The sequence below is a fragment of the Aptenodytes forsteri genome, unplaced genomic scaffold (assembly GCF_000699145.1).
Source record: "Aptenodytes forsteri isolate BGI_AS27 unplaced genomic scaffold, ASM69914v1 Scaffold142, whole genome shotgun sequence".
Lineage (NCBI taxonomy): Eukaryota > Metazoa > Chordata > Aves > Sphenisciformes > Spheniscidae > Aptenodytes > Aptenodytes forsteri.
Genome location: NW_008794598.1, coordinates 2,525,182 through 2,540,258, shown reverse-complemented (window position 1 = coordinate 2,540,258; position 15,077 = coordinate 2,525,182). Strand labels below are relative to the sequence as shown.

Here is a 15,077-nt window from a genome sequence, read left to right as displayed (position 1 = left end):
ATCAAAGCAAATACCCCTGATGCTTAGCTAAGCTAGCCAGTGTTTTACCCGTTTTCTACTCTGTAGGAATTGGGACCTATTTTTTAACAAATTGTGTTTGAAAAGTGTAAAGGTGATGGTTGGGCCGTGGGCCGACGGTTCAATACTGAACGTTTAGCAATACATATCCAATAGACTAACCCAGGAAAGCTCAAAACCCCCTTTCACAAACCAAACTGATTTTGAGCTATGAACAGGTCTGACACCGAGGGAGAGGAGCTCTGACCAGGGCCAGGGCGTGGACGTGGCACGAAGAGCACAGGCTGCCTGTGTGGGAAAGCCGTAGCACCAGGAAGAGTAAGGGAACCGTTAGCCTCAGATGCTTTCCCCCCGCCACTCTCTCATACCATGCTTCCTCCTGCTAACCCTCCTTGTACCGCTCCCCCACCACTCCTGTCCATCACACGCCATCCCCTCCCTCCCTGTGCCATTCTGTACGTGCGTGTTCTCCTTCCCTCCCTCCCCACTCACAATCGGTGCTCTGCCTGCAGGTCCAGGAAGGTTACCAGGTTTTGCTCTCTACGTGGAGCTAGGAGAGGAGAGTAAGTTTCTCTCTCTCCCCCCCCCCTCAGGGCTCCCACTGTCTCTGATGCACACACTGCGCATCCTTCAAAAAAAAAATCCTTGAGCTGAATTGTCAGTTACTGCCATAGCTCTAACCAGCGACCCTGATCTCGCTGACGCCATGCAGCGATCGCTGAAGGGCAAGGAAGGCTCCAGGGGTGCCAAGCTGAGAGAGGACGGTCCCCGTGTTTGCTCTCAGTGCTTTGTAGCGAGCACGCTGCACGCAGCCAGGTTCAGTCTTCCCTCTGGTTACACAGGACACCACAACAAGGCGTAAAGAGAAAAAAGGAACGTTAATACTAGCTGGATTCAGATGGAGCATGCGAAAGGGTTTCACACTGACTTGATGAACAAGTGTCCCTTTGAGCTCACTGCAGACTGCTGTGACCCTGCCTGCACGAAGTGGGAAGGGAGACAACAGGTTATTGGGTAACAGAGACAACATGGAAGAGTCTAAAATTTACCTCAGTGCCTTTTTTTCCTTAAGCGTGAAAACTCTGCATTTGGGCTAAGGAGGAAGTTGGAAGGGGCTTTTGTCAAGAGCCTTGTCAGTCCTGACCCCCCATTTACCTAAAGTACTGTTGTGATGAGGCTGCTTTTGTCCGTAGAGGGACGAGGAACTGTTTTTGTTTCCTTCTTGAAGGTGACAGCTTGGGATTTCCTCCCCCGCCCCCAGATTTATACTTGAGTATGTTTGTTTATAAACCATAAGAGAGAAACCGCATCACTTAAAGCCCCTCGGTTTGTATAAATGCCACTTTCTGCAAGCTTAGTTCCAGCTCATGTTTTAGTCAGTAGTGTAAAAGGGTTTGCTAACAAACAGGGCTATGGCCTCTGGCACGCAGTGCGGGAAGGGCCTCCCAGCTGTACTGTACTCTACGCCCAGATGACCTTTAACAACGTGGCGGCAGCCCAACTAGAGCAGCAGTTTTCATGCTCTGGGGCTGTTTGTCCACTTACAAGAATACTTACGACTTCATTATGCATTTGAGAAGTAATTTAAATAACGTTTATCTAGTGTTTTGAGTCTTGAAAGCACGGTATAAATACTTCTGTTCAGTCAAGAGCAAGAACACTGTAAAAACTGCCATTGGTTCTGAGAAGTAAGAGCCAGACGCTTGTTTTTAAATCCCTTCTCTTTCTGGCTAAAAGTTGTAAGATTTCTTTTGTTGTTGTTGTTCTTCTCCTAAGAGTTTTGGTGACTGTCTCCCTCTCCCCTCCTGGAACCCAGCATGTCTTTGACATTTTGTAGAAGGCATGGCTTCTTATGCAATTACCGTGAATGCTGCTGAAAACCTCCTGCAAAGGGGAGGGCCGTTTCTTTTGGTTTTTCAGATAATGGGGCATTTGAGGAATTGGTTGGTCTTGAAACTCATATTCTCAACAGTCAGTTGAGCTGTGTCTAGGATAGAAGTATTGGCCCCTTCCTTAAGCGCAAAATACTGTTGGCAGTGCCTTTGATTAGTATATTGTGTTGCCCAGTTTGTGTGAATTTATTTTTCATGTCTACTGTAAAACATGTAAAATAACGTGTATAGAATGGAATAGTAGAGCTTCTATGGCAAAGTGAAATGCATTTTTGCAATGCTGTAATTTATTTTTACTACTCCATAGTAATTCTATGGCATTTTTAAAAAATGTCTCACTTCCAGCTTTTTTGAAGGTTCTGAAACTACTTGTTCATACGCAGATACTGTAAAAGACAACGATAATAAAACTGTCAGTAATTAAAGAAATCTCTTTAACGTCTTTTTCTGGCGCCCTCCTGTGGAACTTTCATGTATTAAGTCTAAAGGGAAAATACAGGAATCCTTCCTAGAAGTGAATTTACATTTCTTAACCCCACTGTAAAGTGCTTAAGCTTCAGCTAAAGTGGTACAGGACATCCACCCCTGTGAAACCTGACCAAAGTGTTCATTAATCTTAATATTTTAGCTGGATTTGACAGAACTGCTACCCATGTCTACCTGTGGTAAATTACAGTTAATGTCATACGTTAAAATGTATTTATATATAAAAATAATATAAACCATAAAAATCCAGCTAATAGAGTTCATTCTCAGTGCTGAAATGTCTGATATTAATATCTGGAAATGTTTAAAAGGTTAAAATGTAAACCCAAGACTGGTTTGTACTTCTGACATACGCAGTCTATGGCACAACACACTGGACTGTTCCAGGACGATGTGTTGGAATGTACTTTGCTTACATTTCAGTGGAGGTTCTATTACCATGCCTTTGCTAAAAGATGCAAAGTAAGAATGTTAAACTAGCCAAAAGCCACTGTAGCCAGAAAACGAGTGCACCATTGGAACTTCTAGAAAAATATATGGAAGAGGATAATGCTAGGGGTTTTATTCAGCTTTTTATTTTTATGAAAAATGAACAGCTGGAGCAATATTATTATTTGGGTGAATCCTAGACCTTGTAAACATCCAAGACTCATTTTTCAATTAATAGGGCCTGTACATTATCCTTGATTTGTTGGCAGAACACTTCTATAAATAACGAGATCTGAGTAACTCTTACAGTAGATTTTTCTCTTACTTCTTCCGGCCAAGCTTTGGAGCCTTCTCAAGGCCTTGAATATATTTCCGAGGTAGCTGGTATTCTTCTGCAACATAACCAAGAGTTCACTTCAGGTAAATATTCAGAGCTCAAGAATTAAAATCTGTATCTTGCTATAACCAGTCCCGGCCCTGTTCCAGAATAGACTTACCTAGCAGCATCTTGGCCAGATGATGGATTTGGTTGCCTTGGATCTGGACCTGAACTCTGTCTTTTGTTCCTGGTACTGGGGTGATGGTGGCACTGGCTTGTACTTTTTGTTGCAGAATGTTGGCCACACACTGTGGGTCTAGACCATACAGCTCAAGGTTCTTGATAATTGTCACCTACAGGTTTTAATAATTATTGCAAACATCACTGCTGTAGGTATTAGCAAGTCATGTCCCATTCATCCCAGAAAAACGAGCTGCCAAAGCTGCTCTCAGAATCTGGGCTTCTGCTCAAAACCCTGTGATTGTAGTTCTCTTTTTACCTTCTTATTTGATGATCTCTGTGCTATGGCTATGTTGATGGGTTCAATGTTTCCTTTCCTCACAACAGGTTCTTGTCCAAAAAATGTCACCTGGTGTAAGGGCTGCAGTCGTTCAAGGCACCTGAACAAAGTTTACATATCCAATTAGTCTATACAGTATGGCAAGGCTGATGTTAACTGTGCTTTTCCACTGCAGCCTCTCACAGGTTTTTGAGACTACACGAAAGCCAAGATTCTATGTGTGAGAATCTGTATCTTAAGAAGATAATGCATGATGATCTCATGCGAAGATTTGCATCCTAGCTATTATTTAAAGAAAGGGACTGACTAAAAAGAAAGCCAGTCTACTGACTGGCAAAAATTATAGATTAGGTTGTTACTGGTAAAATTTTATAAATTGGTTCTTGTAAAGGAAAACCTTCTTTAATTTTGTCTTTAAGCTATTGTTCAGCTGTATTGTTCACAGATCAGAGAAGCAACTTCACTTTAAAATTCAGCATAAACTGTGTTACTGTCGTACGAGCAAACTTGGCTTCAGAAATAAAGGAAGCTGCTGGAGGTACCTCAAGCATTGTGTGATGAAGAAGCTCAAGGCAAGTAAGACATTGGGGACATTTCGGCAAAGTTTTTCAGTATATGGAAACAATGGTCTTGTGTCAGATACTCAGGCGTCTTGGATCTAAAATGTGGGTTTAGGTTATAAATGCAGAAGTTGTGCTGCACATAAAGAGCAGGATGACTACCGTTGCCTAAAAAGGGCATGTTCGGCTATCTATTGCAAAGGATGGCTTTATAAATATGTACATACAGATTATACACAGAACCAGGCACTGTTTGTTTAGGAAGCTTTCCCTGATCAGTGGTTAGCAGGTAAACAAAAAACCCCCAACAACAGTTAATGCTAGATGCTGTTAAATGGTGAAGAACGAGAGATTCTTCAAGTGAAGGTCTCTGGATATTTTTTTTTTGTGTTACCAGTAGGGAGTTAGAACTTAAGTAGCTCCATTAACATGTGGCTTTGAGTCGCATGCAATGATCTGTGTAATGCTGAAACACTACATTGGGAAAAGAGTCACCTGCTCAAGAGGTCATCCCATTTAAGGTTTGAGATTTCATCTTGTTCGGATTTATCTAACAGGCAGTCGCACAGAATGGCATTCACCTTTACAAAGCTACAAAACAAAAACACTCATTAGAAGCAAACAAATTCACTTTCTTCCTCTAACTTCAGCATCTCCTGTGGAAGCACGGTAGGACAACTTCCACGTCTACTTACTTTTTGTTTGTTTCATCAATCAACTCATTAGTCTTCACATAGTTAATGATGATGTTTCTCACCTCACTGCTTGAGAGGATGCTGCCTTTCCTAAAGAAAAAGAAAACTTTTTAACTTATTACTTTAAGCAGTTAGGTGTTGAATTCTGTCACTAAGAGAGAAGACAGCAATTACCCTGACTACATTTGGTAGCAACAGCTCAATACTGAAATACATCTGCTAGGGAGTGATTTCTTGTTACACCTCAGCTGCTGTACACCAGATAAAAGCCTCACAGCAGTAATTACAGAGACTCTAAAACCCTTGGTTTTGGGAGCCTAGTTTGGAAGGATGACCCCAATGGCACCCCTAACTTAAGGGGACTGTGGATAACTTGTACAAAAGCGCTTAGCTGAAGAAAGGCTGCCACTGAGTGCTATCTAAACTACATCAAAACAGACAAGATTAGGGCACAAGGAGGCAAGTGAGTTCTTTAAATTATCTGGGCATCCTCTTTTCAGTAAACCATACTGTGGGTGGGCAGAATATGCCTTATCCAATGGCAAATTAAGACAATCCAAGTAAAATGTATCAATTTTGACACTTGAGCTATCACCTCCTTAGCTGTGGGAGAAGTGATGTGAGTACTTGCTGAATGCAGCTGTCACAGCCTCTTATCTTTCTTCCCTTTGCGAAGCAATGAATGTATTCTTGATTCCCATCACCTTTCCTGCCAGCATCGCAGGGCCCTCCCCATGAGGGCTAACAAAATGGTAGCAGCATAGGTTTGTTAGTCTCTCTCTTCACCTAACAATGGTTTTGTTGTACTTTTCTAGTGCTTACCTGTGTCCAGATTCCTGAAAGAGCGGTATCATTTTTGTTGAGACCCCATAAAGCGGAATGATTTCAGGAGCGCGGTACACTTGTTCTCTGTCTTCACTCTTGCTGTCTTGGGCAGCAGAGGCTGAAGAAAATCCTTCAGGTACTGCAAATGCCTTAACGCTGAAATGAGAATTATTTGCTGTGAGTGAAAGGGATTGAAACATATTACTTCCATTTCACTGAGAAACTAAAACCTGGCAGAGTTGTGCAAAAAGCTTTCTGGTCTGTTGTATAGTATGTCAGTTCCTCCAAATGCATTCTATTGCAGTGGGGGCCTGTGTCTGTGGATTAAAGGACATGATGAAAGAACAGTATTTGGAGCATTAGCTGCAATTACTAAATTTGTCTTGTACACGTTTCAAAGATACACATAAATAAGCACCTTAACTCAGGTGACATTAAACACTTTTCACTCTGAGTAAAGCCCTGTATGTTGGGGAAAAAGTAAATCTCTCCAGCTATTCTAAGCATATTTGACTCTCATAATTAGAGACGACTGCCATAATCCAAACGATGCAGCCCCATTCCATAGAATTGCTAGAATTAAATTAAAAAAAACCAACAAACAAACTGTACTCTCCACAAACGTACAGACATTTAAAAGCTGAAATGATTCTTTAGTGGCCATTGATAAAAGACAGTTCTGGAAGAGAGGGGTAAGAACCGTACCAGTGCAGGAGCTGAAGTCTCATTTCATTGACCAGAGCTGCAGATTCTGTGCTTAAAAGTAAGAGAATTGACAAACTGAGTTTGAGTATGCCTGTCTCTTAATGATAAGGCCAAGTACAACGAGAGAAAAGTTAATGCAAAAAGTCCAAGTAATTCTGCTTCTTTCCAAATGCAGAAGAGAAGGTATGCTTGTATCTACAGAAATATTCTCCACTCCATTAGTTGCCAAGGAGATGTTCTATAACAGGAAGCCTCAGGCCCGCTGGGAAATTCCAAGAGAGAGCTGATGTGCCGATATGCAGAAGAAACAAGTAGGATGCTCTTGACGTGAGGTAACTACTAATCCTTAGAAAGATAATAGAAACACCGATATAGAGGAATCGGGTAATAAGTAACTGAAAGGCTAAGAGCATTTGTGGAAATCAATATGTGTAATGGAAAAGACAGCAATTTTTTTTTTTTTTAAATTTTTTGAGATTATAACTTTGGCTTCTGATTTTGCAAAGTGCTTGATTTGATCCTATATGACATTTTGAGACTGTAGTTTCACGAGCATTTATTCAGCAGCAGTGTATTCTTTTTATTGGAGTTATTGTTTAGACAGGTAAGTTCACCTGAAAGCTGAACAATGAGTTGTCCCAGCACATAGATGGAATGGAGAGAGGGAGACCTGCTTAAACTGGAAGGGCATAAACCAGTCATACCATTATAGTCACTGTTAAATAGATGGAAAACTGCCTGATGGGTTTCAAACCTTCTTGCCTCCCTTCTCCCAACAACAACAAACCCACACAAACTATCAAAACACTGTCAAAGGAATGTGCTTTTTAGTGACTGCTAACAAGCTTGATACTATAACTCTTTTATTAGCATCCAAACTGGAAGCCAGAAATTTGTCACTGTAACACTGCAACAAATTGCAATGAACTGAATCCTCCTTAATATTTTCAAAGCTGTTTCTCTGGAAAATTTGTACACCCACTACAAGGATAAAGAGCCATATGCAACTTCCAGATCATTTAACAGTCCTTTCTGATCTTAAGTTCCATGGATGAATGCACAACTAACAAGAAAGGAAAGGTGGAAATCATGACACTGTCATTAGACTTTAAGCATGCTCAGTGCCAAGGAGTAAAGAAGGAAGAATATAGTTCACCTGGAAGAACTTTACAAGAGCAGGAAACATAAGCAATGTTGTATAGAAGCAGGGTATAAAACCCCTCCGTAGCATATTAAGATTAGGAAATGAGGGCTGCTACAGCTAGTCAGAACAGGAATTCAAGCAGAGTATAGGTAATAGAGCTAGAAGTAGCAGATTCCGCTCCCTTCTTTCCGAGACTACCAACTCTTTTAAAGACTACAATATTCTACCTACTCTGGATGTTTCCAGTCCACTTCCACGATGCTCTCCACACCTTTGTTCAGCTCCTTCACTTGTAAGATCTTCTGGTGCTGCATACATTGCAGGAATTTAGAGAACTGAAGGAAGCAACAATCAGAAATGTAGAGTCAAGCGTTTTAAATTCCTGTTCATGTGTTTCTGACTGCCCCAAAGTCACATGCCAAATCAGAAAAACTTCTTTAAAAACAAAAACAACACCCCACACACACCTTTGCATCTCTAAACACAGCAATTGCTAAGGAGCAGTGAGTGCCTCTGTCTGGCTCTAAAACAGAGTAAGCAAGTGTTCCTCCTTTTGTAGGTCTGCCATCTGTTTGCTCTGTGACCTTCTTAGCCAAATCACAGTACATCTCACATGGACTACTGTGAGATCTTTGGCAACGTGCTTTGCCTTTGCTTGTCATCTACACAACAGGGACAATATCATCTCCTTTCTCTTCATTTTTGTTCGTTAACAGCTTTAGAAAAGGAATGGCCTCTTCTTGCAAGTAATTGCACTGTCCAACAAGATCAGAACCCTTTAACAGCTATCGCAGTGTACAGTGGCAGATAGCATTAGCTGCATTCAAAGCAGATCACTGCTCATGCTTTCAGGACAATCACTTTTCTCGCTGGATCCCACAGGAGCAGAGAGTTGAGGAAAAGAACTTGGCTTTTAAGAACAGCTTCTAGGGTTTTTTTGTTTGTCTGTTTGTTTTACTAACACTTGAATAATTTTAACTTCGAACTTTTTCTCTCCTTCCATTTCCTATTTAAATTAATCCAAAACCCAACAGAAAAGTCTCACCTTCTTATAGCTTGATTTCTTTATGTCCAGTTGCTGTCCAGCAGGGCTATAAATGGATTTTTAAAAAGTTCTTTAGTTATAAGTCACCCTTCATTTCTTCTTAAATCTTGCTACTTATGCTAGAAGTTTCTTAACAGTGGAAATACGAATCACACAGAGAAAGAATTACTTCAAACAAGCTAATAAACAGATCATGATGAGTGAAACTAGTGCTGATGTTCCTGTGGGTAGGCAAACAGCCATTTAAGTGACTAAGCAATCTTGAAACAAATGTCAGCCAACTCAGGTTAGCTACCAAGTGCATATCCTGGTCTGGACAATCCTTACATTAAAGTATTTGATGTAAGAAGTGAGCATAATCTTAGATAACCTTAGATAAGGACTGAATTTTACTTTTGAGTCAAAAACTTCATCCTAAACACCACACTTGATCTCCACAGTTTTAAAGCCAAAAACCCAGTATGCAAATCCAAAGACAATCTTCTTTCTTACCACATACCAGCATGAGAACATATGGCTGCGTAGAAATGTGCTGGTGAGCAGAGGGAGATCTGACTTCTTTACTTTGCATTTTAAGGCATGGAAAAAGCACTGACTAAATAATGCATCCATTTGCTCTGCAGGGAAAAAAAGGACAAGCAAGCCATGAGTAGTCTGTCTTTCAGAACACAGCACTCAGTTCTTTCAGACTGTCTTTCAGATCACACAGAACTGTCTCTACCCCATTCTCGCAGTGAGCTGTCCAGAATGTACAGTAATCTAGATCGTGGGTATGGGCTTCAGCAAACCAAAGGGGCACAGTTTGGTTTCACGTGTATGCAAAAATACCTTGTGGAGTCCTGCTGTCTTCAGCTTCCTGCTGAACCTCTGTGTTGGCATCTTCAGCTGTTTCTGCACCTCTGTTCTCACTGAGTTCCTCCTTTCCCATCAGTATTGCACAACTGTCTCGCTCCTTCAGGCTCAAATCACCAACGTCCACATGCTGCGATGGGTCAGTGGAGAAGCTGACGACGGGCTCTTTCCCCTCCATCTCCTCCTCATCTTCAGCACTCTCCTTTTCAGCAGAATCTGTTACCAAGGGAGCTAGGGTAGGAGGATAAGATTTGTCACCATATTCCCTATAAAAGGAAGAAAAAGCATAACATAGCTTTCTGTTTCCTGCTTTGAAACCCATAGGACAATGAACAAATGTCACCCTGATAAAAGGCACTGGCAGTTGCGTGGATCTTTTTCCACATTCTCAAAACTATAAAATTTATTTTTAACTCATCTTTCTCCATAAACTCTATGTTCCCCCATGAATCTTAACTTAAAACTGAGCAGACTAGTTGAATCCAAATGCAGAGCAACTAATTTATTTGGTTGAGACTGGCACAGTTGACCGTTTTTAAGCAAAAATGATTCAAAGTTCACTTTTTATAGAACAAGAAGATTTTCTAAAATCAGAGTAACAGGGATGTTCTAGCTTCATTTCTATAATAATTACTCTCAGGTTGAAGGAACTGAATCAAGTGAATAATTTTATATATCTATTTCCAATATGTATATAATGGATAGATGTCAGGATAGGGACCTGCTTCTGTCAGAAAAGTGTGGTCATCAAAAACATGTAGCTGAATCCTTAATAATGGTCATATCTAAACTGTACCCAAATAACTCAGTATGTTGAACTGACAGATTAAGCCTACTGGGGCACAGATTTTGATTTTAGTAAACACATGAGACTTGTTATACATTTTACCAAATGCCTGGCAATATACCCACCAGAGGTGATCCATGTAAGTATGCAACACAGCAAAGCCCTTCCCTTTCATTCCAGCAGCCAGCATCTCCGCAGTGGACATAGTGGCAACTGCAACTGCTACTGGAGCTCTGGGAAAAAAAGGGAGTATTACAGCAGGACAGCACAAATACACTGTGCTACTTGGACAAAGGCAGACTGTGCCATTGTGATATACTGAATTTCTTTTACGATGTCCTCGTTCCTCACAACCTGCTTTTTTTAAAGTATCTAGGTATTTTCTGGTTATCTTTCTGGTATGTAAAGTCTTCCAAAGAATCCCAAGGATACGTGCAGCTGTGATACTGAAGTGAAGGTTGTGCAGTGACACATTCTTCACTTTAATAAAGTACAAGAAGCATATGCACTGCCAAAAGAGACTAGCAGTGGGGGGAAAAAAACCCAACAGTTTTAGCACTGCTCCCTCACTCTGAATTTCCTCATAGACAAAAAGACAACTGCGCAGAAACAGTCTTTTGTTAAAAAAATTACTCTGTTTCAAAACAAATCTACCAGTTGTGCCCCCACAGGTCCAAAAGAACCAATTTGCAAAGCTGTCCACCTGAGCTCAAACATATCCTAACCCAGAAACTTAAGTGGATTTTTTTTCTGCTGTATTTTCCATTGTTTAGGTCCACAGTGCATCAAATGCATGAGAAAATTCTGTTTTATTTCCTCAAAACCCCCAGAGTCTTCCTGTAAAAAATAGCTTCATTTCTTTTTTAGTTTCTAAGACAAGATATGAATAAAGAATCCTCTGTACCTGTTTCCCAAGAGGGTGACAGCACAGAGTGTGCCCCGTTCTACTTGAGGAAAGCCAGAAGATGGCACTACAACTCCTGGCAGCATCAGATCTGAAGAAAAGAATAAAGCACATCCATTTCTCAATGAAAGACTCAGCCACTACCTCCTCCACCCCCATCCCTCCTGTTATTCAGCAAAAACACAAGCCTCTTAATAGCTGAGCACATGCCAGCTAAAACATGATTCTCCGTCTCTCCTAGTAAGGCAGCACTTCTTGCTACCACCCTGTGGAGTAAGGGATCCAATTCACAAGGGTGCTGGGCACATCCAAAAAAATTGCAGAAGAGCTAAGCATGCTCAGCCCCTTGCCCTGCCAGGCCCGAAGGGAGTACTGTTTTTAACAGAAAGGTATGAGCTCCCAGCCTAGAGAGCATTACTCTTCATTAATGACATGGAAAGAGAAAGGAAGAAGATGTGTCTGGAACTACCCACTTACTCTTCCCTGTCCCAAGGGCAGGTTATCCCAGCAGCTCTCTTCCCAAAGAGAGAATTGCCTAAAACTTGCCGCTGCTGACCCAACCCTCCCGATCTGACACAATAGCTGCACTCAGCTGTGAACTCTCCTCAGCATGAGGAAGCAGCCTTAACCATCTCCTTGCTAATCTGGACAGAAACAATTCACCTCGTTATGTGCCTCCTTCTGCTTTCCATACCTGGGAAGAACAGACTGGCATGTGAGTAAAGAACAATTTTCCATGCCCCACGTATGGCGTCACATTATCACCAAATTATGTAAAGAGCATCTGCTCTCCCTCACAGCAGCTATAATTGTCTAGAGCTTGCAGTCTCATGGACTGACCTGTGTTCCACGGTTTGGTTTTGAAGGCATCTCAGTTTTTTCTCAGCATCATAGATTTAATGTGTATGCTGAAGAAGCCAACAATATTTTTCCTCCCATTCACTGTCACAACTACTTTCAACAAATCTAGAATGAACTCTGCAATTGCAACAAAGGCTCCACATCTCTGAGGACAGAAATCAAATAAAGACCTTAATGTGACAAGGTAAGCAGCACGTGTATATTATGTAAATAACCAGGGCAGACAGTAAATGCTTGAGTTCACAGAACAGATATCATGAATAGCACTACCTTGCTTCTCCTCTTTGTAACTGAATGCTCCTTAAATCTGCTCCCTCCCTCCACGCCTGTAGCACTGGATAGTCTCATGCCTTTCCTCTTCTTTCTGAGACGTGGCTCTACCTCTCCCTCTGCCTTTGTTGGCCATTGTCTCGGTGGCCAGCTTCTTATCTTTGGATCGTACCCAGAGGTAGCCTGGTTGCCATGGGAGATGAATGACCTGCAGCCCTCTTTCATCAATGTCCTTCCCCCATTAGCAAGACTTTTTTTTCCCAGAAACTAGGTCACTGCAAGTCAGCAGCAAAGCTTGCTCAGATGTCTATCACAGCTACACATTCAAGCACTTTATTTCCCCAAAAGCAAACCAAGTAAACAGAGAGACTTGAGTTCTACTTTAGATACTGTGTAATGGAAAAAAGACGTCTCTTTCAACACGTACACTTCCATTTACAGACTAAGGCCGCAACAGCTGCAATTTAATCTTTTTCTGGTTGAGCAGTTCTGCAATTTAAAGTTTATAAAGACCTGATTCTCATGAGTCTGAACTGCATCCAAAGCAGGTTCCAGAAAATAGACTCCTTTCTTGTTAGTCTTGATCCATAATTAAGTGGTAGAGCCAGTAATCCAGGAATTCAAATCCAACCTCACCTGCACAATCCACAATTTACTTGACAGTGATTGCAATTGTAGGTCCCAATATGAACTCACTTCTTATCCGTAGGTTAAGCTAGTTCACCTCTGAATTGACAGGAAGCAGGGTGGCAGCAAAGGAACTCAGCTGCTCAAGGAAAGTTATAAAAAAGACTGACCAATGACACAGGCAGTTCTGTGTCCCAATTCAGAGTTGCTGATCACCCAGAGAAGATATTTCCAAATCTGAGACTCCCACATGGAACAGGTTACTGCAGTTAAACAGCTTAACCTACTTTGTTTCATTCACAAACTGTTTCACAGCTAATTTATTTTCCTTTTTAGGACATCACCATGAATTACTTTGTAAGTACTTATTCTTTATACTTTTTTTTGTTTTGTTTCAGGTACATTTTTGCCACTGGGACAGATAACATCAAAAAAACCCTGAAGGCAACTCCTTTTTGCAATGCAACATGACAAAGTTCTAGTCCTCTTACCTGCTCCTCCTGCTAGTTTCTGTAGCACAGGGGGCCATGTTGAAAAAGCAGGGAGAAGATCTGGGTAGACCCACAGCGTGTACACTGTCCCAAAACAGAACCAAATTTAAAGATGCATCATTAAGAACGTCCCTAGCTGTTGCTTCTTCCCACCTTTAAGACTAAGCAGTACAATACTAACCACAACTAAACACTCTCCTGTTACTCGGGTAATCAAGAAATCTGAAGTCAGAACAATCCTACAATAATTAGTAGATGTGATGGAGAAAAATAAACTGCTAGTTCATTCAAGCTCCTGCGAATTGTTATAAAGGATATAGATAAATGTTTGCATTATTTTCCTTAAATCAAGGACACTTTGAGCTAAAATGCTACTCCAACAGGGAAGAATTGCTGGGTATGGGAAAAATAAAAGCATAGAATATCAGAGCAATTCATTGCCTAATTCCAGGGCTGCCTGGAAGTAGACATCATGCTTCTTGGAATTACACCTTGCAGTGGACAAAAGAGAGAAAAGGGGCTAGGATGCTAAACTATGACTTAAAAGACTTGTTTCCTGGTTTCTAACCCCTCAGCACCTCAACTTCCCTTTTTTGCAGAAATAATCCAGAAATGCCACTGATTTCACGAAGATGTTGGTAGAATAAATGCATTAAAGATTATGAAGTGTACCGATACTATAGTGATAAGTACTTATGACAGACACAAGGAAATCTTTTGGGGAAAGGCTGGTGCCCAGTAAGTAAAGAGGGAGGATTATTCTGGTCCACTCCCCATACCTGTTGGATACAGAGCTTTCTCGATTTCAAACAGTATTGGGTTCCTGTTATTCATGTAAACAGTGATGGCCTCCCCTTTGTGAGAGTGTATTTTGATGACATTAAGCTCTTCCTTGTTTGGAATAAACTCAGCCAATTGTTCAGCACTAAGGTTAGGAAAAGCTGCTGCAACATCAGTTCGTAGTTTTCTCCTGTAATGATAAAATCACAAATGTGTTACAAAGCTGTCTAGACCATCCCTCAAAATAATTCCTAGATCGGTAGTTACTATTTTGTTGGCTGTTCACGAGATTCCCACTTTTTCACAGAAGATAATTTGAAGCATTTGCGTCCAGGTTTACAAATGAGATAGTCGCACGCTGGAAGAATACTGGGAGAAAGGCCAAGTATGCTTGCCCTGCTCATATTCTTCCTTAAACATCTGCTTACAGCTCCTGCTGCTGTCTTTGCCTCTGTTTTGCACTGTGACTTCATTACTGCTCTGAGCTCCTGAGCACAAATCTGGGAGTGTCAGACTTGCTCAGCCCACAGGCTGGGCACCTACAGACTCCTGCAGCTCCGGCACGGAGGAGCAGGGCTGCAGCCAGGTTTCCCTCTCCCCCCGGTTTTGACTGATGTTTAAGACATGGTGACCATGTCATTAAGGCACTCGGTGGGTTTGTCATTCACAGACGTGTCAAGTGAATCAATCAAGTGAATGTCAAGTGAAGATCGGCAACTCAGCCTAGCATCGCTACACAAGTAAGAGGATAAAAGTAAAGAAGGGTCAGCTAGGCCTCGACATTACAATTCATTTATGTCTAGTTTAATGACGACAGCACCTTCAAGCGAAAAGTGCGTTTCATATTCGGACCGGTAGTTCACGTTA

At 41.4% G+C, this 15,077-nt stretch overlaps 1 protein-coding gene across 1 annotated transcript; it reads right to left on the bottom strand.

Annotated features, from left to right (window-relative positions):
- Positions 1–2,949: 2,949 nt before the first annotated feature.
- EIF2D (eukaryotic translation initiation factor 2D) lies at positions 2,950–14,534 on the bottom strand. Its single transcript, XM_009272762.2, has 15 exons — positions 14,497–14,534; positions 14,210–14,400; positions 13,431–13,514; positions 11,182–11,272; positions 10,403–10,510; positions 9,467–9,756; positions 9,138–9,255; positions 8,639–8,684; positions 7,825–7,928; positions 5,742–5,900; positions 4,920–5,009; positions 4,720–4,815; positions 3,644–3,764; positions 3,323–3,497; positions 2,950–3,217 (listed from the first exon to the last, which is right to left on the bottom strand). The coding sequence occupies exons 1-15, from the start codon at positions 14,532–14,534 to the stop codon at positions 3,147–3,149; spliced, it is 1,782 nt and encodes a 593-aa protein (XP_009271037.2). The 3' UTR covers positions 2,950–3,146.
- Positions 14,535–15,077: the final 543 nt, after the last annotated feature.